The sequence below is a fragment of the Mastacembelus armatus genome, chromosome 14, assembly GCF_900324485.2.
Source record: "Mastacembelus armatus chromosome 14, fMasArm1.2, whole genome shotgun sequence".
Taxonomy (NCBI): domain Eukaryota; kingdom Metazoa; phylum Chordata; class Actinopteri; order Synbranchiformes; family Mastacembelidae; genus Mastacembelus; species Mastacembelus armatus.
Genome location: NC_046646.1, coordinates 22,495,645 through 22,518,162, shown reverse-complemented (window position 1 = coordinate 22,518,162; position 22,518 = coordinate 22,495,645). Strand labels below are relative to the sequence as shown.

At 42.2% G+C, this 22,518-nt stretch overlaps 1 protein-coding gene across 1 annotated transcript; it reads left to right on the top strand.

The window, feature by feature from the left end:
- The first annotated feature begins 12,175 nt into the window (after nt 1-12,175).
- Nucleotides 12,176-18,064, top strand: pitx1 (paired-like homeodomain 1). The gene is made up of 3 exons (XM_026328507.1): nt 12,176-12,591; nt 13,650-13,852; nt 17,007-18,064. The coding sequence occupies exons 1-3, from the start codon at nt 12,447-12,449 to the stop codon at nt 17,553-17,555; spliced, it is 897 nt and encodes a 298-aa protein (XP_026184292.1). The 5' UTR covers nt 12,176-12,446; the 3' UTR covers nt 17,556-18,064.
- The last annotated feature ends 4,454 nt before the right edge of the window (nt 18,065-22,518 follow it).

Sequence of the window (22,518 nt, the reverse complement as noted above, 5' to 3'; positions counted from 1 at the left end):
TAGTGGGGGGACTGTCTATCCCACCAGGAACAGCTTGGGATTCCCAGGAGGAGCTGGACCATGTAGCCAGGGAGCAGGAAAGGGCTCCTTAACTTAGCTGCTACATCCAAACATAGTGGAAAATAAACAGATGGACTGTTGACCTCTGAGGGAGCAGTACCACCCTAGAGCACAAAATATCAGAAGCCAACCTTCAATATTATTTAAAAAACATTAAAATTCAATACCAAACACCAGTGCAGTGGTTTGCCATCCCCTGTGACACAATGTTGAGTATCTGGTTTCTGTTTATTACAGTGTTCTAGTTGGTCTTTCAGGTGTTAGCAAGAACTATTCTGCTACAACATTCGAGAGAATTTCACTCCTTCGCCATCAGTCATTTTTCTGGTCTGCATGGCTTGAACAGCCTATTTTTGAAAAGGTGCATCATAGCTACTCGCCCGACAACAAGCACCTGCAGAACAGGAACCACAACAATTCAGTCCAGAAGTCAAAATCAGCATCGAGCCTACAGTCAGCGAATGACCTCAAGGCTACAATATGTGTGCGCACATGTACATCCAAGTGTCTTTATAAGTGTTTACACTCTCTGGGTTCAAGCCTCGGATGGGCCTGGTTCCACGCAGCAGGCAGGTACAACGCCAGGCAGGGAAGCGGCGGCAGCTTCTTAATCATTTCTCCCTCCTTTTTGTTTTTCCTCTGACAGCCCTTCACTCTTGTGTGACGGCCCACATCGCCACCCCGGCCTAGTTACCTTTTCAGGGTTCCTGAAGCGAGACTACTAATGCACTTGCTGCTCCCCTTGCCACTCGCCTGCCCGCCCTGAGCTCCAACCTCCCGTGACAGTGCAGGACACTCACTTTGTCTCCCATGTTTGTCCAAAATTGTTTCAATATGTATTTTTGGGAATGGTAATGTTTGCATAATAAATCTTTGTGTCAGGGGAATACAAAGAAGCTGAAACTTGGGCGGATCGGACTGGAGACCATTTTCCTCGTTTACTCTCCACTCTACTTTCCATTTGCGCTCTCTCTGCCAGTTTTTCCAGCCTGCTGTCAGTAGGTTTATATAGACATGTATCAGGCCCAGTGCAAAGCCTGGAACTGCCTTCCCTCTGCGTAACCTTCAGCAGTTCACATGGCCTGCCCTTGGCCACCTTCACTTGGCCAGTTAGAGCAAGAAGTATACATCCACACTCTTAAAATGTTTTGTTGTCCTACACATTTCAAACATTATCCAGGGTCAGTGAACCTGCCATTAGTGCTGAACAAGTCCAGTTTCCAAGCCAGTGCTGAGTAAGCTTCAAGCTCTTGGCCCTAAAAACAGACACGGCTTCTTATGCATAATTTTATTATATTTTAACTGATATGATATATCATGGGAACCCTTGGTAGAGGCCATATGGATTTTTCAAGCAGCAGCAATTCACACAGGTGAGCACCAATATAAAAAAATATCAATAATTCTGATGAACCCTCATCTCATATACTTGATACAGCACATTGCACCTCAGACTTAATGAGAATATATGTGGACAAGGTAATATATATATATATATATATATATATATATATATATATATATATATAAATCTCTGAGGTCGTTTTTGTAGGATGAAGTAATGTCTGCGTCTTCCATGACTATTATAAAATCACAATTAAAAAGATATTTGATATGAGCATATTTCTAACCTGCTGTCTATATTATTTGGGATTAGTGAGGTTGGAGCATGTAGAACTACTCGGATTTAAGAAAGAGTTTGACATGTTCAGAAATATGCTTGTTTCTGTTTGTGCAGAGAAGCCTGAGGCCACTCTCTTATCTATCTGTTCAATCTGAGCCAAGCTCATTAGCCAGTTAGCGTAGCTTAGCTCAGACATTTGAGGGGAAACTGCTTACATGCCTTTGCCCAAGGGGAAAAAAAAATCTAAACTGAAGCACATTAACACAATTTAGATTTTGTTCAATAGTTTGCAGTGTGATTTACCGGGCTCTGCATGCAGCTGGTTTCAACAAAAAAAAAAGCTCAGAAATCCCAATGTAAAGAGATGATGCCTCAGGAGGTGGTGGAGACCAAAAACAGAGCTAAAAGAGAGGAATGGTGGACAAGAACAGCACCACAACTGAATCATGTTGTGTTGTAACATCTTAGATAAATGTTTGCAAACAAGATCAAATTTAAAGATGATGTGTTTTCACCTTGGTTCTGTGCCCACAAGTGGGAGAAAAACTTTCTGTGGGTTGAATCTGTTAAACAGATAATCAACAGAGATGATGGTTGTATTGCTTAAAGATCACTAAAATCACTTACATGTGAAGAACCACTCAGTCCAGCTGAGTCTTGTCACTACAAACCCAACAGTCAAAATGCTCCTATAATTACAGCAGTGAGGTGACCTTGAGGGTTTTATTGTCCCCCTCTGGTGACAGAATCAGAGAGAGGGGGGAAAGGAGGACAGTCTTCCTCGATGAGCCAGAGGCCGGATTGAAAGCAGGGGAGGGGAGAGTATAGCGATCTTAGGGGGACGGCACAAGCAACGCTATCCCAAACACAGCAGAGTGCAGTAAGCCTCCGCCATAAATCTCAGAGCTTACCGAGCCACAGCCAAGCTTGCTCAGTGCTGCTGCCGCTCCAGAGGCCAGAATCCAGATGTTGGAGAGAGACAGTAAATAAAACAATCTATCAAAACTAAAGAAGAAAAAAAAGAGGAAGACTTTTTTTTAAAGACTTGCTTTTATGCAGCTGATATAAGAAAAAGTAAACTACCATTTTGAAGTGATTATCAGTGGGACACAGCACCAACCAGATACTTGTCCAATACAAACGCCCTCAGTGAGTGAAATCAGTACTTTAATCCCATTTGGGACAACAGATATTACAGCTACCCTTTAGCTCAAGGTGCTTCTGAAAACAAATCAGGTCTGCTCCTCTGGATTAGTTTGTATCATTTGTAGATGAAGGTGGATTGAAGGGATAAACAGATATGGAGAGAGTTCATTGTGGAATAAACAGCTGGAGCTTAAAATCTTACGGTGTAGAGCAAAGTGATGATTTATTGTTTAAGACCTTTGCCTCCGGACCTGAACTCCTGCTGGGCTGGGACCGAGTCTGGGGATCCACGCTTCGGTCCAAGCTGATCTCAGACAGTTCGATGGACTTGACACTGTCTGCAGTTTACAGACGTCATGCTGCGGGGCTTTAGGATTTCTGGGCATTGAGGTTCACACACTTTTCTTGTTGCTGCCATTTGGAGCCGCCACCGTGCACAAAAGCCTGATGCAGCTTTGCTTTTAAATTGTGGCCATTACAGTATTATTGCTGTGATTAAGAACCTCCGGCTGATCCAACTGGAGATTTTGATTTTATTTCCTCAGTGCTCAAACGTTCCCAAACACAAGAAAAGAGAAAATCAGTTCTGAAATGATGTAGTTCAGAGACGCCAGGCTACATTAGCTAAAGAATCTGAGGGTGATTTGTAGTAGGATTTGTTTTTACTTTTTTTATACAGTATGATTTTGTTAAGAAAACAAAAACCCACTCTCACATATTTGGTGTCTTTGGGAACTTTAGTTGACTCTGCAAGAATGTGAAATAAATTATAATTGGTGAGGACACTGATGGATGAACTGTGAATCTAGACACATGTTATTTTAGGATCAGATGTATTCACCTGACTCAGAATGTGCTTAATATCAAGTGAGTGTCAGTTTAAAGTTAAAATTGTTAATATTAGTATTGTGTTCAGCTCAGATCATCATTTTGTATTTACCAAACAAAGAAATGAAGTCTGTAGTAAGAGGTTGGTTTTATTGCTAATGCTGGTCTGTTTTTACTTATCAAGTGATGAAAACATGTTCCTTTACTCAAACCCAGTCAAAGTGCAGTGATGACTAAAGATTGCTAGAGCCGTTTTGGTGGTCGGCCATTTAAATCTTCTAAATCTTCCTGCTGACTTTAACCAGCATTAGGTTTATGCTCAGATGAAGAAATGGAAGCTGGACGTCCGATTCTCATCAGCACTAAGCCAGGGAGGCCTGCCGAGTTTGGATGAAGTGGAAAACAGGGATGATGCCTCCTTTTGAAATGATCTATGCAGCAGACCTGTTTACACTGGTAATCTCCGAGCACTGAGTAATCAAAACATCACTAATTTCACTGCTGATTGGAAACTGTGACATCTGCATCTTCAACACACTTCAAGGGGACTGCTTCAAATAAAAAAAGGCAAATGAGAAGCATCTATAAAGTGACTTCATCCTCGTCCGCTCATGTTGGAGTGGAGAGATACTAGTGGAAACTTGATGCAGTGACCGTCTGCCTGCGTGCTGTGGGTCTGTCTGAGCGCCTGGGTGTTTAGCTTGTTGACATGAAGCTAGAAAAACGGCTGCTACATTACAAAAGGGTTTCCATCATGTCGAGCTGCTCAGTGTCAAGCTCACAAAACCCTCCTGATGGATTCTACGGAGTGGAGATGATTCAGAAGCACCTCTGTGCTCTTTGCTCAGCAGAAATAGGCCTTAATGCCATCGGCTCAGTAGTTGGCTGAAGAGTTACGGTGAGGTCAAAGAGCAAAAAAAAACAAAAAGAAAAAACAAAAACATAAGACCAGATTAAAAATAGCTAATTCTGCTGTGAACCTGATTCAGAAAAACACACGACTGAGCAAGTGTGTGTGATGCTTACACACCCAGCACGCTCCAAACTCGAAGCCTTCCACTGACGGGGTGTGAGCTTGTTTTCCACCCTGCCGGTGTGCATCAGCTCTTCTGTCATTTAGGAATAACTATTTACGCAGCCGAGGTGACCATCAGACAGGTCCTGGCCACAGACACACACCTCCTCCACCTTCACACACACACACACAGTCAGAACAGGCTACATAATCCCTCCACCTATTTGCACAGGAGAGATGAGGCCAGGGCCTCACCTTCAGGGTACTACTTAACTCCTGGAGTCACTCATTGAGTAATCACAGCATTCTCCTACCTGCCTACCTACTGCCTAATTATAGAGCGAGAGAGAGAGAGAGAGAGAGAGAGAGTGTGTGTGTGTGTGTGTGTGTGTGTGTGTGTGTGTGTGTAAAAGACTCATTATTTAGCAATGCAGGCCTCACAGGTAGACAATTACAGAGTGATACTGTCCATTATTACTATTTTGTGGACACAGTTGAATGGAAACGAGCTGGGGTCAGTAATGGAGGCACTGTGGCTTCAAACAGACCTGCACACTTCAATTTGCAGATGGACCTAAATTAATCCAGTTTGTTTTAATTTAGATGTACATGTCAACTGGAAAAGGTGCAACAAGTGTTTGAGCTAATTTCTTTTTTCTTACAGTACAATTTCAGCAAATTAATCTTGATTTTTACTTAATTTGACATTAAAAACAAACAAAAGCTGCTTTTAACTGCACTGGGAGGAAAATCAAGGGTCCAAACCGCCTGGATATTTTATACCTGTGTCTCACCTGTACCTGCAGGACAAATATTGACTCAGGAGTAAAACTTTGTCCTAAAAAAACAAAAGACAAAAACAACTGACTGCAGAGCAAAGGATCTCTCCTCTGCTCTTCGGTGTCTCCGAGCAGCACCATGGGAAAGAGGTTTGTCCGTATCCTGCAGGGAGGCCCGCAGCTCCCCTTTAATCCCTGCAGGATCCTTCTCACAGAGCCGAGCTTTGCTTCGTGCGCAGCTCTTGGCCGAGTTAGGAAGGGAAGCGTAAGGGTGGGACAGCATTTCACACTTTCTCCTGTGTGTCAGGCCAAAAGAAGGAGCTTGTGAAGCGGCGATGTGGGGCTGAAACTCTGCCACACAGACGGTTTCAAATCCAGATCGAACATGTGTTTTTGCCTGAATCATCAACGATGCAACTAGAGTCCTGACTAAAAATATTTACGATTGGTTTGGATTTTGTGTATGTAAATCAAATTAAATGATTTTGAACATGTTAATGCATTTTTTTAAATTTTCCCTTCTAGTGTTTGATTAACAGGCTCAATCACTGATCCAGGCGCTTCGTGGATTATGCGCTAAATACTTTAATCTCGGCCTCTTGTGGCCTGTTATTCTACTTTGCCTTTTTGGGCCTTTTGTCCATTAATACAACAGCGCTGCGGCGCTAAAGACCTGACCCGAACCACCACTTTATTTGCTTTAGCGCAGGATTTACAAAAGTGTTTTGTTGCCATCGTTTGTGTTTTTCCCTTCGCCGCTGCGCTGCAGCCCAAACTTCTTTATTTAATCTCTTTTCTTTATTTCTTTGAATAAACTTTTATCAAAAACTCTAAATTTCTATGGTTTAAACCACAGGACAAATAAAATAATGGCACCGTTAAAATGTTTAGATGAGCAGAAGGAAACGACGCTTAAATCTGAATGTACATATTAAGATCTGAACAATTAATTGTTCAAACAACCATCCATTAACAAGGGCGTTAAGATATCATGTAAGATACAGGCCGCTCATTGTTTACCGAAACAATAATATCGACAAGACAAATATTGGTAATGTGGCACACAAACCTAAAATCTAAAGACTGCTGATCTAAATGAGATTATTTGTAGAAATGAACCGTCACAATGAAAAGGCAGCCAAGAATTAAGTTTAAACTGTTTAAATAAATATGTAGAACAGCAAAAGCTAAAATATCAGACGTGTTTAATTACTCTTCATTATTGTTGAGATGCCAACAGCCTGTGTGTTTAGAGAAAAGCTGTTTAGAAAGTTTAAAATGATGAGTTCTGTTAATGCGCGTCATAAAAACAAAAACTTTCACACAGAAACAGCAGAAAATATTTTAAAATTATTGTTTTACTGTCGTTTGCTCACGGACTGAGGTTGAGAAACTTGGATGGACAAACACTAAGATGAAGATGTGAAACTGAGAATGAGGATGGAGGGATGAAGATCATGAGGGAACAATGATGAAGATGAGGAGGAGGATGACGGCGAGTGAGGCTGATATTGAGGATGATGAGTTCAATGAAGAAGCACTGGGATGAAGAGGAGACAAAATACAGGAGGATGACAAAGGTGGTGGGGGAGGGGGGATGCGGTCTCATGACGTCAGCGCAAGGCGTGCTGCAGAGCACTGGAAGAAAACCACGGCAGCGCCGCAGAGACTCAGCCAAAGCGTTCAGTACCGCGGACGCAGCGTTTACGCGCAGCCGACGCATAAAGTGGATTTACTGAACACTTGCATGGGGAAACTCTGAGGCTTTACTCATTTTTTTTTTGTCGTCTGCCTCTGCTGGGAACCAACTGGTGAGTAAAACACACACTTTGTCTGTCAGGTCAATGGATTTCCGCTCTGGGAACCAGTCAGGAGGTTGTTTTGTTTTTTTGACACGTCCACATTCGCCGTTTTACACTTCAGATGTTGCAAAAATGAGTCTCACAACCAGATGATGGAGAAAATTAAATATTGACAAGTGCTCGATCCATGAAGTGGCGCAGGTAGTTTGTGTCTGAGGTTCCGAAATTACCGCAGAAAGGCCGGAGAGTGAGAGGATGGAGCTTTACGCACAGCAACGATTCTTGGAATTAAACAGCAGCATAGACAGAAACAGAGGAGTTGGTGATGTTGACAGTGTGTGAGCATCACAAATGTGGCCTGTAGTCTGCTGTATAGTCTGCTGTGTAATGTCCAGTGTGCTGATGCCTTTAATGAACCAAAGAAACTAAGATATAAATATATACAGCGCAGGGACAGAAGAGAAAATCTGCAAGAGGATTCCTGTAGATGATACGGACTGTGTGTGTGTGTGTGTGTGTGTGTGTGTGTGTGTGTATGCCATGTTCGTTATTGCTCAAAAACATGAGGAGCTGTGTGAAAACCCTCAAATGTGTGAAGGCATTTGGTGAAGGGCTGCTCGTTTAGGGTTGAAGTATTAAAGACTGTTGTTATTACGGTCTTTGTATTTTTGTTGCATTTCCTTTGAATAATTTTTGATTTAATAATCGTTATTTATTTTTTCACTTTCTAAAAATATATATTTGAGAATTTAGCCAAAGAAGCTGAGGATTGATACGTGAATATGAAATTTCCTTTTAAGCAACGTTGTTTAATTTAGTCAGTCATCAAAAGTACAGATTATAATTCTGGGAGTAACAAGGGGGAAACATGTTTGGACGGTTTGCTGATATTTGTTTCTCCTGATGCAGCTTTTCTTCTGTTTTTCAGGCAACTGGGATGGAACTGAATCTGTCGAAGAATGTGATTTCTTGTGGGGACCCAGGTACGACTTGTTCTCTGCTCAGCGCCACAGTTCAACTGTCTGTGAGCGAATTTGTTATCAAACCCAGAAACTAGTGCGGGAATCTATTATGGAAAACAAGCGGATGCTGTAGTCAGGACTCGCTGTTATAGTGAATGTCACAGCGCGCAGGCCGTGCGTGTTCACAGACATCTGCTTTTAGGCGCAGTGTGCGTGACCTGTGGTGAATTATCACATGTGGAAACATCAGATAATGAGATGCAAATGGAAGCATGAGGAAATCTAATGGAAGCTGGCAAAAATATATATACCTATTAGTTGGGTTTTCCTGTTTTATTTCAGTGTCTGGTGCCTGATGCTGATCGTCTAGAGTCATTTTGCCTTTGGAAAGTGGAAAAACACGAACAGTCAGTAACAAAAATCTCCAGTCGACAGAGCAAATGTTTTGTGGGGTTGATATTTGTCACACAACAACTAATCAGGTTTTCAATCCCTAAGTCCAGATTTAATCACAAGGCATAAAAAAGGTCAAACAGGCTAAAATCTTTGGAAAACATGCGGATGAGGCAGACACTAGTTGGGTACAATCCATTTCTTTTGGGAAACAAAATGTTTATAATATTTAAAACCGCTTCATCTTAAAAGGTCACATGTTAAAAGGCTCAGACAAGTAAATAAAAACAGAACACATCTATTATAAAGACAAACTGACTCAAGAAGGGTCAGATTCTGTGTATTTGTATTTTAGATTTCATATAACATGGACCTTCATTAAAGCTGGAATAGAAACATTTGTTTTTGACAAATTAACGTGCTTTAATATATTGAGGACAAATTCCCCCTTAACTCAAGTTACCAGCTTTTTTATTTTTCTCTAAAAGCAGATTAAACTGCTGCACGTCTTTTAAATTTAAACGTGGCTTGTTTTCCTGGATGTTCTTCCTGTGGTTTGCATCAGATGTTTTATTTACACCTGCAAACCCCCGTTTCCTGGTCAAACAGGCCTTGGACCAAGCAGGGAAACCATCACCACAGCGATAATCAGCTGTGTCCTTCTCCAGTTACACACCGAGTCCAGTTACAGCTGCAGCTTCAGTGTCCTCACTGCTCAGCCTTAGCTTTACTTTGCTGGTATTACAGTAAGAACAATAGACCAGTACTGCAAATCTGTGTGTGTGTGAGTGTAAGAGAGAGAGCGAGAGAGAGAGAGAGAGTGTGAGTGTATAATTAATGTAGTTCATCGAGTTTATTTTCACTTGGAGGAAAATTACGAGTGTTTGCATTGTCACTGGCCTTTTAACCTGTCCTGCCGGATGGAAAGGCTTTTTAGCTCATCCATCACACTAAAGTGCCCTCCGGAGCAGAGGAGGAGCGGGACGCAGGCAGGGATGCAGGCTGAGGAGGCTGGGTATTTAGATTAGCCCCATCTATCAGCCTGGAATATCTACTGGAGGGCAGAGGACGGTAGAATCACGGGGACTCCATGGAAAAGCTCCATGTGCTGTGAATCCTGTGATACTCCAGCAGGAACTTAACATTTTTAAATCTACTGAACTGCTGCTGCTGATGATGATGATGCTGATTTGCTATAATTTTAATTTAAAGTGTTTACTTAAGCTACGTTTTCCCTGTAATGGCCTATAGGGTTTGCAGCATTTCTAATAATATCTGATAACAGGATTTCTACTAAAGGGATAAACACAAAAACCAGCGTCTAACACTCAGCATCAGTTCAGCCTTTACACCCAAATAGCACCTGCTGACGCTATATCATCCACTGCTCCTCCGCTTTCTCCACTGCTCCAGCGGCTAAATGGCTCTGAAAAGCCTTTTTACGCACCTGACTGCAGCTTAGAAAGTGAGTAGGAGGGAAACGCTTCCTGCCCAAAGGCCCTTCTGGAGGGTTTTTTTTTTTTTTTTGTGCAAGTCGGCTTTTGGCTGCACTACAGGCCACTGTGACGCATGTTGGAGCTGCTTTAAAAAAAAAAAAACAAAATCTGTGGAAATTCGTCGTGAAGTGAAATGTCGGTTTAGTCACTTTACAAGTCGCTCTGTGCAGAGAGAGGCTGAGCAGAAACGATATAAGCCAAGTGGTTGCTGAGAGTTTGAATAATTATCCTGCACAAAGGCCTTGGGGAATTTTAAAGGTCGGGCGGGGATCTCATGTCAGGAGCCGCAGTCGTACAATGACCGAAAATACTCAAGACTGGCGCCGGTGACAGTCCGAGTCTCAGGTGGCCCCGTCCTGAGCCTGGTGCATGTTTACCTGACACATGTAGGCTACAGACCGAGCCACGGGGAGACAGCAGACCAGAGGCTCTGTGTTGCAGGAGAAACTGCTATCGGTGTAGAAAACACATCTGTAAATTGATGCTGTTTATATTTGTGCAGGTTTTACCTCCTGGACGTGACTGCGCAGAGTGAACGGGTCTTTTCATAACCGGCAATTTAGTCACTCAGGCCCAGATTCCGTGCTTGGATATTTTGACTTATTTTATTTTTATGAGAAGTTTCTGTCTCCACTGAGAAATGAGATTGTAAAGCCCTGCAGGTCTGTTACAGTGATTTATTCACAGCTGAAACTCTGACTTCTCACGCACAGTCACGCTCCACAGAGCTCGGGACACACTCGGGTTAATCCTGCTGGCAGAGTTCGGCTGGAGTCAAAAAACAAACCTCAAACTAAACCACTGCTCCTTTGCAATAAAGGTGAAGCCCAAAACCCGGTTTCCCAAAATGCACCAGGTCTAGTTGGACCTTTAGGTGTTCCAATAAGGCCTCACCTGGCGCCATTCTGACGTCAAACGAATTAACATTAGCTTCGTCTGCAGCTGCTGCATCTTCAGAGCAGCAAGTCAACATCTGGATGAGGCTCATGGGTTTGAGTTCACTTCAGCATGAGCCCCTGCTCCAGGTGTTAGGCAGATTTTAATCAGAGCAGAAATCCATTTTTTATTCGTCCCCTAAATTTCTTTAAATGATCCATCAGGACGTATTTACATTGTTTTGTTTACACATACAACCCGTTACTTCCCCACATTCAGCCGCTCGCTGCCTTTTATGCGCCAACAAAACAGACTGAATGCATCAGCAGCCACATTCCGATTATCTGTAATCAGATCACATCAGCGGACCTTCAGTCATAAAGCGGTTTGTGCTGAAAAGAGAGAAAACAGTCTGGTGTTGGTGCTGCTGCAGAGACAGTCCAGGTATTGAACGTCCTGATAGTCCATCCATCAGCTATACCCTGTTATTCCTAATTAGGGTCACGGGGATCTGCTGGAGCCTTAGTCCTGATTGTCAAGGTGCCCAGTTGAACCAATGAGCTGAAAGAGCGTGTCATTCATGTGCACAATATTTTTTATATCCTCATGCACTTTTCCTATAGTGAGGAAAAGGGGCGGGCGACATATACATAGTGTTCTGTGCGCGCCCAGCTGCGTTTCACTGGACACCAGTCAAACATGCCTGCACGAACCAAAGAGCCATTTGCTCCCGCAAAGCAAAGCGTTGCATTGCGCGCTCCCGAGAACTGAAAAAAAAAAAACACAAAAAAAAAACTGAACTCTGCTCGAAAGTCCACGTTAACCAGCGACAGGGAATAAAAACTGAGCCTTAAAGTGCATTACGGAACAACAACTGCCAGTGCGCTGGAGTCACGTGTTACAAGTGGTCCATTGTGCTGAGGTGATTCGCTTCATTTTTTCATTCCCCATCAACATGATTGGAGACACTTGTTGATTTGCATGGTACAAATATTAAGCGTCTAATTAATGAACCTCGCGGCACTTTTTCATGTTTAGCCTGACGCCAGACTAAACGTCTTGTCTGGGTGGATTTTTTTTCCAGCGGGCAGGCTTAGTGGGTGGGGCTGGTTCGTTTTGTGGAGCTTAACGTAACAGATGGGTGGATCTGATGTGAGGGCTGGGGAGCCGGAGCTTCCTCTCGGTCACAGCGGGCAGAAGCTTTTCCCTGGTAGAGGGAGAGCGCACTGGGCCGTCACTGCTGTACGAGAGGGAAACTGGCTGTGTGGTTTTGTTTTTTAACTCTTATTTTTCCTGGAAGAACAGAAGTCCCGTGGAAATTCTTCCTGCATGATTCTTCCTCTCATGTCGTGGTGTGTGTCTGGCAGCGGGTGGATTTGTTGTCGCGTAGCTGCCGAGGAAAAGTTTGTGCACCCCAGGATTCACCCCGTTTCCTCTTTGTACGCATCCTTCTCTTCAAGGTGGGATGAATTTGGACAGAATCGCAGAGGCAGTGAGAGCACCGCCGCCCCGCGACGTGGCCCCCGCGTTTCATTTACCGAGAACTTCGAACAGCAGCCGAGACACTTTAGAGAACTCAAGCAGCGAGTCTTCAGACACAGAGTTGGCAGGTACACAGTCCCAGTGCTTTCAGCAACTTATTCTTTCCTTCTGAGTGCAATAACACCATTTTCCATCTGTACAGCCCGTTTACGGCTTATTCTCATTACAAAGATGATTGATTTCCGTATATTCCTGTGCAAATCAGACATGGATGAAATACATCAGCGCCCATTTGTAGCAAATCATAGTTTTTTTCCTGCTCTCTGGTGTAATGTGGGTAAATACAAGCGAATTGGGAAAATAATCCCGTGCTGGTGCAGTTACACCCTATTTCTTGTTTATTGCGCTGGCTGAACCAAACATTTGGCAGGATCCCGAGGTCTGTCAGGGAAAAATGTGCAGAACAGCCTGGCCTGCTGTCAGTAAATGCATTAAAACAAACTATAAATATTAGGCCCATCCACCAATCTAAACTGAAAGCCAGACGGTCTGTATTAACAATTCTTGGACCAGCTTTTTGTTCCTCAGCTTTGCTACGTAAAAAAATAAATAATTCTTCTGATGAAGAAAAAGCAAATAAGAGGTGGATTTTATTTATTCCTAATGTCATGAGTTGAAAATTTTACGGAGCCACATTAGAAATTATACTGCGGGTTCAAGTTTAAGTTGCTTTTTTTATTTTTGGGAAACATTTAAGCGACTATCCCCATTTTGTGATTAACCTTTGCACGTGTTGACCCTTCAGTTTAATGAGGCAATCTTGTTCGGACACGAATACACGGCAGGAGTGTGGAGATAAGACTCGCCGTAAAGAAACCGAGACAGATCTAAGTGTGTTTGAAAGAATGGACAGAAAAGTCACAGATGTGTTTGTAAATATTTGGCTTTTATCGGTCACTTCTCTCTTCGGGCTCATTTTTTTTAGGAAGGATCATTTATTTATAGTTTGTTTTTGCTCGATTCCAGCTGACAGACCTTACAGTTACTGGCCTAAGCTGCTGCTGCTGCTCTTAACTCCAGTCTGAATCCTTTAACCACAACAGGGCAAATACTGTCCTTTATTAAGTCTTTTATTTACATGCTACTGAAGGTGCATGAAGTAGTTTCACCGATTTCTGCTCCACAGAAAAAGAGAGGAGCGCTGAACACAGGAGCGACGATGGGAACGCGGACGACCCCAAGAAGAAGAAGCAGCGGCGGCAGCGGACTCACTTCACCAGCCAACAGCTGCAGGAGCTGGAAGCTACTTTCCAGAGGAACCGCTACCCGGACATGAGCACCAGGGAGGAGATCGCGGTGTGGACCAACCTGACCGAGGCCAGAGTCCGGGTAAGAGACCAGTGGGCAGACCGCCAGACGTGCGTAAAGCGTGCGTAAAGACGATTTGACGAATAAATAAGCGCATTCTTGAGTCTTTTAGATGGAAGAATTTTAAAGAAATTATCAAAAAAAAAAATCATAGACAAATGAAGCAAGTAAATAATAAATGTTAAATAATAGATAGTATTGAACTAATTCCATGATCGAAAAAAATATAAAGCAATTTTAATTAATTAGAAAATGAATGTGACTCCTAAAAGCCTGAATAACAACAGACCGTGTGCACAGAGTTTGTTGTTTCCACAATAACATAAATATTAGAAACTTAAACGTGGCTATTGTAAAACTCTCACCCAGCTTTGATATTCTCTGTCAGGACGAGGCGAAGACAACATAACAGACCAGTATAATAATATACAGTATAACAATGTACTGGTGTGTTATGTCTTGTGGCCTTAATGAATGAAAGTGAAAATCCTAAAACAGACTTCATGGAAATTACTGCGGTGATTTTACAGCTCAGTCAGTCAGAAGCTACATTTGTGATAGAATTCAGCCATATTGGGGTCAAAACGCTGACAGCACACAAACGCTCCTGTTAGATATTGAACTGCACCAGGCAAAGACTAAAACCGCACATTCAACATTTCACATTGGTCCAAATTCCTTTAAGTCTGTGGGAAATGAAACATGATTTTAAGGGTGTACCCGCGCTGCTGGTGGAGCCAGTGGAGGATTTGTCTTTTGACAACGTCACCAGTCCGGACCCAGATTTATCCCCCTCCCCCAGTCTACCTGAAGCTGTGCAGTGGATAGACACAGGGAGGACGTTTCAGCAGCAGGACGAAATCAAAACGTGTAATATATCTGAACTCTTAAAACCCTTTAAAAGAAGAACATAGATGACACACAGTGTTTACACACACAGGTGATCATACTGGCTGCTCTTTTCCCTCTTAAAAAAAAAAGTGGGTGTAAGAAACGTGTGTTAAACACAAAATAATTGCAGTTGGTTTTCATTTACAGCAACTGGCGCCTGGCGGCCCGCAAAGCTCACCGTCTCAAGTTGCATAAAAAAGCATAGAGCCATTTAAAGGGCCGAGAAAAGAAGTGAAGTTTCAGAACAGGTTTAGGGTTTAGAGTTCAGAGTGCTATGTTTCCTTTTCTGGGGCCAAGAGGAGTAAGTTTCAAACAGCGCAGCCTTTTTTTGAAGGAATAAAAAGAAAGTGTAAGGAGCGTGTCCTGACACAGCCTCAGTATTTCAGATTATATCATTTGATAAAATGTCTTGACACTTTCGAGTGTTTGGACTTGACCTTTTTACGGTTATTGGTGTTTAATGAAGCTTAACTGATGATATACTGCGATTTGTGAGGTGGAAGCGTCTTGTCATTAACACTAATGAGCTGTGGCTCGTTAACATGTCATTAAGCGTCAGAGTTTCGTGCTGCAGCCTCACGGCGCAGTGAAACGCAGCCTGCGTCTTTCTGCCACAGTTCTCTGTGTCATCGCTCACGTCTTTGTGGGCAATTTGTCCGCAGCACCCTGCTCCCCGCGCGGCTATAAATAGCACCGATGAAACCACGTGTAAACTGTTTCTACTATGAATTAAAAATGACTCGCAGAGTGCAGACTAGCGGACATGTTGGCAGGATTTGATATTGCGTGAGGAGATCCAGAGGCACGTCTCTGATCCGCACAGTCATCCTCTGCATGTGTGACTCATTGCTGTCAACCTGCTGCTTCGATGTGGGACAGTCCCACCTACATCAGCCACAAATCACGCTCACACAGGCAGGCGTTATTTCTGCTCGTCTGCAACGCAGAACTCATTTTCCTTTCACTGCTGGAAATGTAGCAGTAAAAAATAAAACCACTCGACACATGCTTGGCTCTCGCTGCCGCCCAGGTGCGACTGTTGTTTGATCTGAATTCTCTAAATTATAAACAGTGTGGTTTATTTCTATGTTCTCACTGTAGGAGAATTTTTAATGACAGTATTTTTATTTTTAACAAAGGTTTTAAATATATTTGTTATAAATTACGCATGACTTTTTTTCAAGCCAAACATTTTGTTAAAATTAAGATTTTTTCAGGTGAGCGTGAAACATAATTCAGTAATTTATCTTCGCCACAATCAACACACGTAAAAAAAAAAATCTTAATTTTAACAAAATATTTGGCTTGAAAAAAAGTCATGCGTAAATTTTTTTTTTTTACCTGCTCAAATAACTAAACAACTGTGAATAAATAAACTAACAGCCTGTCACTGCATGTATATTCACACTGAGGGCTTTGTTTCCAAACACACTGAAATTAAAAGATAAATTTCAGTGGACAGGACTAAACTCCAGAGCAGCAGCTGCTCCTCTAATTTCATTCAGGGCTGCGCTGCAGGAAACCGGCCTGTGCGGATTTTAGCAGGAAAAGACCATTTGAACCAGATCCAGTGTGGAAAATAAAAGCTCCAAAACAAATCCCCAGATTATCCAGTCAAACCGAAGAGACATTTTAAGAAAAAGGTGTTATTTTAAAAGACCCAAACTAATTTGAGACCATAAATAAATCACTGGTTTATTGACGAGAGGCTGAAAATGTGTTTGTCAAGTGTTTCTCAAATAATTAAAAATTCAGTCTGAGCCTTTTCTCTGTGTTTACACGGTGTACACACTTCTTTAAATCTGAATATTAGTGTTCAGTCAGTTTGACCCGCAGCTTCACATTTTGGATTTGGCTTTAGGGCTAAAATATCTAAATTAATTATAAATTAATTATCAACCAACATTTGTTTTTTATTAATTTATAGGTTTTTAAATATTTCACATGTTATTAGAATTTTTATTTGTGTCCTGTGACCTAAAAACCAACACCCTGATGGAGACAGCAGCACCTTTGGGTCCTGCTCATATACATTTGCAGAAATTACGCAAATTCCAGCTACAATTTGTAAATAGTTCAATAAAGTTAAAGGTTCAGTGTGACTGTTACTGGAAATTTGTGATCGTGCCAGATAATCGTGGTATTTGTAGATTTGGAATGTCCGAGAATAAAAAGCGAAATCCACATTTTTCCCCCCATTTCTCCGCAGTACTAACTGTATGTGTGTGTGTGTGTGTGTGTGTGTGTGTGTGTGTGTGTGTGTGTGTGTGTGTGTGTGATCCAGGTGTGGTTCAAAAACCGCCGGGCCAAGTGGAGGAAGCGGGAGCGGAACCAGCAGATGGACCTGTGTAAGAACAGCTACCTGCCGCAGTTCAGCGGTCTCATGCAGCCTTACGACGACATGTACCCGGCCTACACCTACAACAACTGGACCAACAAGGGCCTCACCCCGGCGCCGCTGTCCACCAAAAACTTCACCTTCTTCAACTCCATGAGCCCCCTCACCTCGCAGTCCATGTTCTCCGCACCCAACTCCATCTCCTCCATGACAATGGCCTCCGGGATGGGCCACTCCGCCGTGCCCGGCATGCCCACCCCGGGTCTGAACAACATCAGCAACCTGAACGGGATCGGCACGTCCGGCATCAACTCAGCCATGCCATCGTCCGCGTGTCCGTACGGGCCCCCCGGCTCTCCGTACAGCGTTTACCGGGACACTTGCAACTCCAGCCTGGCCACCCTCAGACTCAAATCCAAACAGCACCCAACCTTTGGATACAGCGGCCTGCAGAGCCCCGGGTCGAGCCTGAACGCCTGCCAGTACAACAGCTGACGGGCCAGACGCGCGGCCCGTGGTTGTAATATAGATAAATCTCTATGTGATAAACGGACACGGTGTCAGAGCTTAGAGCCTACCTGCGGAGGGGAAAACAAAGACAACTAAACTGGATTAGTTGCAAACATTCAAAAAAAAAAAGAAAAGAAAAAATGGATTATGCGGGTTAAATGTGTTTACCAATGAACTTGCACAGCGATTGAAATGTCCAGGTTTTTTGGATTCTCTATTAATGATGAAGACGTGTTGCATTGGTGCGTTGTACGTGTATAAATGTAAATATATACAGGCCTCACATGAAACACACGATGGGATCTTTTTTTTTTTTCGCTCGCTTGCTTTTGAAGACTGATTGTCGCGCATATTAAAGTCCAGGCTCACTGAGGAAGAAGGAGAAGAAGGAGGAGAAGAAGAAGAAGGAGAAGAAGAAGACACCCAGTCCATGTTGTAGATATTTCATTATTTCATGCAGCTTCTTTGTGCTTTCTGTTCGCCGTCTATGCAGGGTGCCCGTCCGACTCCTCCCGCTCATGTTTTTCATCTTGTTTGCAGAAATAGAAAAAAAAAAACCGCATGTTTAACTTGAGTGCAACGTGTTTTGTACGATAATGTAAGACTTTGCAGAAGTACTTTCATTTGCCTAAACTGTATACAAAAGGTGATTCTAAGTCCTGATGTGTTTATGGTACCATGTTTGTTTGAATAAACTGCAGGAAAAGTGAGGTTTATTTGAAGTATGTTTCAGGGGAGTCTTTGTTTAGCGGGTCAGACCGCGGTGGTCCTGCCATGTCCCCCCAAGAGGAGCGAAATAAATGAGTTGGTTAAACATCCGCAGCTTATTGATCCGCTCAACATTAAGCTCAGAAATGACGCTTTTTAAGGACTGATGGGTCCAGCCACAGGCTCATCAGGGCTTCAAGCACAGCTCAAGTTTTTCTTCTGTTATTGTTTTGCATCATTGTTTAACCTTCACACTGTGGAGAGAACTGAATTCACCAGACAGTCTCTGTATATGAACCTGTTACTCAGACTGGTCACAATATTTTACTGCTCAGTGCAGAAAATAGTCCCATATGCGCCTGTGATGTGTTTTGTTTTATAATATAGGTTTATGATATTTTTACCTACTGTTTGAGAGATTAAAGGTTTGGCCGGTGTCCGCTCCTCTAATGTCTCTCAGCCTCAGGTGGTTACCTGCATATTTTATTCATCTTCCTCCGTTTATGTCTCAAAACGCGTAAAAACGCCTTAAAAATAATAATTTTTTTTTTTTTGCTCCTGTGGCGACAAACCCCGCGCACTTCGTGTCCATGTGATGAATTCAAATACAACCATATCTTGTTTTGCGACACCTGCAGAAGTCTCCATATCTATATTACTCTCCATTAGGCTGATATTAGCGCGCAGCCCTGACTGTGTGCTTTAGCTGATAGTGCGCTGTGAGGGGAGGATGTTAGGATTAGAGGCGACGCTTTAATAAACCATCACATGTAAAACAGTCGACTAATGACTAATAAAACTGAATTATTAGGCGGTTTATATGACACTGATGTAGGTCTATTCAGCGACTCTCAAAGGTAAACCAGTCTATAGATATAACAGCGAGTTTTACCTTCACGCTTCAAACCAGTGTTTTTGTTGTAAATGTGCAGTTTTAGTTACTTTTTCACTATAAAAAATAATATTTATTAATGTTTCTCTGCTCATTATGTGAAATGTTCTTGCCCGCATCGTTTCAGACTTCGTACAGTCCCATAAATAGTCCTACAAAATGATTTTACCATAACCTCAGGTGTGTGTGACACTCGGTAGTAAATCTTGACCCTATATTTTGGTAAACTACTCCAGTTGTATCTGATCTTGGCTGGTAGTGGGTACAGAGCCATTCGAGTTGTTTTACACACACAATTGAAAGTTGTTCCTAATGGGATTATAATATTCCTGTTTATTTTTAACTGTTTAATTGAGTGTGTGACAAAGTGGGTTTGGTTTTTTTTTATGCTTAACATCCTTTAAACTATAATATTTAATCTTGGTTTGCAGTGTGTGTGTGTGTGTGTGACTTTATCCTACAGTGACTGGGATGTTTTTATATTACCCAGAGTGGACCGCAGTTTTATTAGCACATGGTATGTTTTTTTTGTTTGTTTTTTAATAATTGTGTTGTAGTACCTGATATTTATATATTCTATCTGCACTTGCAGTGTATCTGACACTCAGAAGTGGCTTCATCTTAATTTTCCGTTTATAAAAGTGACAGAAACTTTAATATGTTATTGTTATTGTATTTTACCGTAAAAATCATGTCGCACTCAAATTTTTTTAATCCTAATTCTTTTTAAAATTATAATATATTTTATGGTAATATTGTATCATAATGTTTGTGTTGTACAGTTAATTTCTGGTGATTTGTGGGATGAATCAATCTCCTATAATGATCATTCTATAATATATATACTTTTATTTTTTTTTATAACAATTACTCTGACACCGACACTTGGATGAATTTATGATTTTATAGAGACCAGAGATGATTTTATCTCATAATGTAGGTGCTTTTAGTCATTTCTACTCTAACATTGTTCTTGGTTTTATTTGACGCTGAGTTTATGTAAAGGTGTTTTTCTCACTTCAACCTCGACATGAACACGAGATGATGTTTTTGTAATATAGGTACCTACAGATACGTCTGACGCTTTACCTTCACAGCAAGTCACAACACTGACACCAGCAGTGCGCGCGGCTGCAAATTCTTTCCTTGGGCGCGCCCGCGTGCACGTTGCAGGGAGAAAAAGTGTCCTCGTGGCGGGCATGCGCACTGGCTGTAATTGCAGCTATAGGCTTTGGTTTGAAAATGTTTGGCGGGTGGACGAAGCGTAGCCGAGGCTCAGGGTCATGAGTAAAAACACGAAGCGCGCACGTCGCCGTAAAAGTTACCCATAATGCTCGTGTCCGGTCAAACGAGACCGCGCAGCACCGTGAGCGCGCCTGAACCTGGAGGGCAAAGTTCAACACGCAGCTTTTATAGCGGGTGAATATTTGAACTAGTGTTTCTCTGTGGTAAGAAGAGCCGCACTTCCCCGGATTTATTAGAGACACTGAGGGAACAGAAGCTGCAGAATGTGTGAGAGACTGTGCGTAAAAAAAAAAAAAGATTTCTGACTAAAAACGACTAAATTAAATACACAAAGACCTCTATGATAACCAGCTCTTACTCTCTGTATCTCACTCTCTCACTCACACACACACACACACACACACACACACACACACACACACACACACACACACACACAATACTTCAGTTGGACAAAACCAGAAATTTAAAGAAATTACAATTTTCCGCTTGCAAAACAATTAAATATAATCAGCAGGTTAATCAATAATTAAAATAATTGTAATTGTAGCGTTTAGTGAGAGCTGCTGCCAAACTGTTGCACCCAAGCTGCTGCAACACTCATTTCCAACAAAGTAAAATTAAGATGGCACAAAGAAGATGATGCAGGACTGTTCACAGACCTTTTCTGAAACTAAACCAGCAAACTTTGGTTCTAAACGCAGCACTGTGCTTCATTTTATCCTTTTATTTAAACATGTCAATAACAGTTTTTCATCCTGCCCCTTTAGACTGTAACTGTGATCCTCGTGGCCACATTAGTGGACTGAGGTCTGGGTTAAATGAAAGGCCCAAAAGCTTTAAAATGCACAGCATATCCTGATTTTGGTCATTTAGTTAATTGCACTTTTGTTCGGGGGTTTACGCCACCTAAGAACAAAGTGTGGGCTTCACACACTATGAACAGAAGGTGTTAGTGTGTAAGTCAGGGACCCGTTTTTGCCCTGGGACCCCTATGAGACAAATGTGTGAGAGTCAAGTAGTAAAATGCTCAGTGAGAGTCAAGTAGTAAAATGCTCAATGACACTAAGTCTGAAAATAAATCTTAGTTGCATCAAAAACGCTTTCTGCATTATTTCTGGTGAGTTTATTCTACATGGATGCCCCCAGACAGAGCAGGACATGTGTTATATGTATGTGGACTTGGTCTTATAGAGGATCTATAGCATACAACACTATAGAGGAGTTTAAATGCAAGGCTGAGCAAGTGACCAGAAATAAAATACAAAAAGAAAAATGCAGATTACTGGAAATCACAAACAAAACTACTTTACAAACTTTTTGTATGTTCCACTAAAGGCCTGGTTCACTGGAGACCTGTGGTAGAAACAACGTGGAGTTTGAGCACTTGGACACACGTCTTCCCTCAAAAATGAGCTGAAAAGGTAAAGAGGAACTTTGCTGTTGTCCCTGCTACAAAATGAAAAACAGCTGCAGCAGTTGTATGGAGAACCTAAAACGCAGTGACGGACAGTATCAGGAAACTTCGAGGTTTTGCAAAATGTATAACTTGATAAATTATGTGGCACAGGCCTAAAATAGCAGCCCTTCAGGTCAGTGCATCACAAAGGTGAGACGGTGTATTTGAACACATTAAAGGAGGTAGAGCTCACCCTCCCTTTCAACACTAAGATGTCTATTCAGGTTACACAGCTGCTACCCACAATTCCATATCATCTAAGATTCTGACAGGCAGAAACCCACAGCATCTTTATAATAAAAAGCATAATGTAGTGTGTGAATGTCACCATACTAACACCAAGTATTCCTCTACAACACTACCCATCTGCTGCACCCTAATTAACAAAACAAGCACTGCTAAACCAGGGCCTAGCCTCAGCTATGACTACAATGCTGCTCAGCTTCTGTTAGTTTTCTGCTGCTGCTACCAGGTCTCTGAAACCTGCACTACAGCTGCTGCATCTCATAAACAAAGCAAGTCCCTGTTTACATCCAAACCTGTAGTTTATCCAGAAGGCCTGCCCAGACTCAGTGATATAACAATACTGACCCTGTAATCAAATAACAGTGGAGATTTATTAAGGCAACATGGAAGAGTTTTTT

Coding starts and splice junctions, on each gene's coding strand:
- pitx1 (XM_026328507.1), top strand. CDS start 12,447: ATGAATTTGGACAGAATCGCAGAGGCAGTGAGAGCACCGCCGCCCCGC. Junction 12,592..13,649: donor TTCAGACACAGAGTTGGCAG/GTACACAGTCCC, acceptor TCTGCTCCACAG/AAAAAGAGAGGAGCGCTGAA. Junction 13,853..17,006: donor TGACCGAGGCCAGAGTCCGG/GTAAGAGACCAG, acceptor TGTGTGATCCAG/GTGTGGTTCAAAAACCGCCG.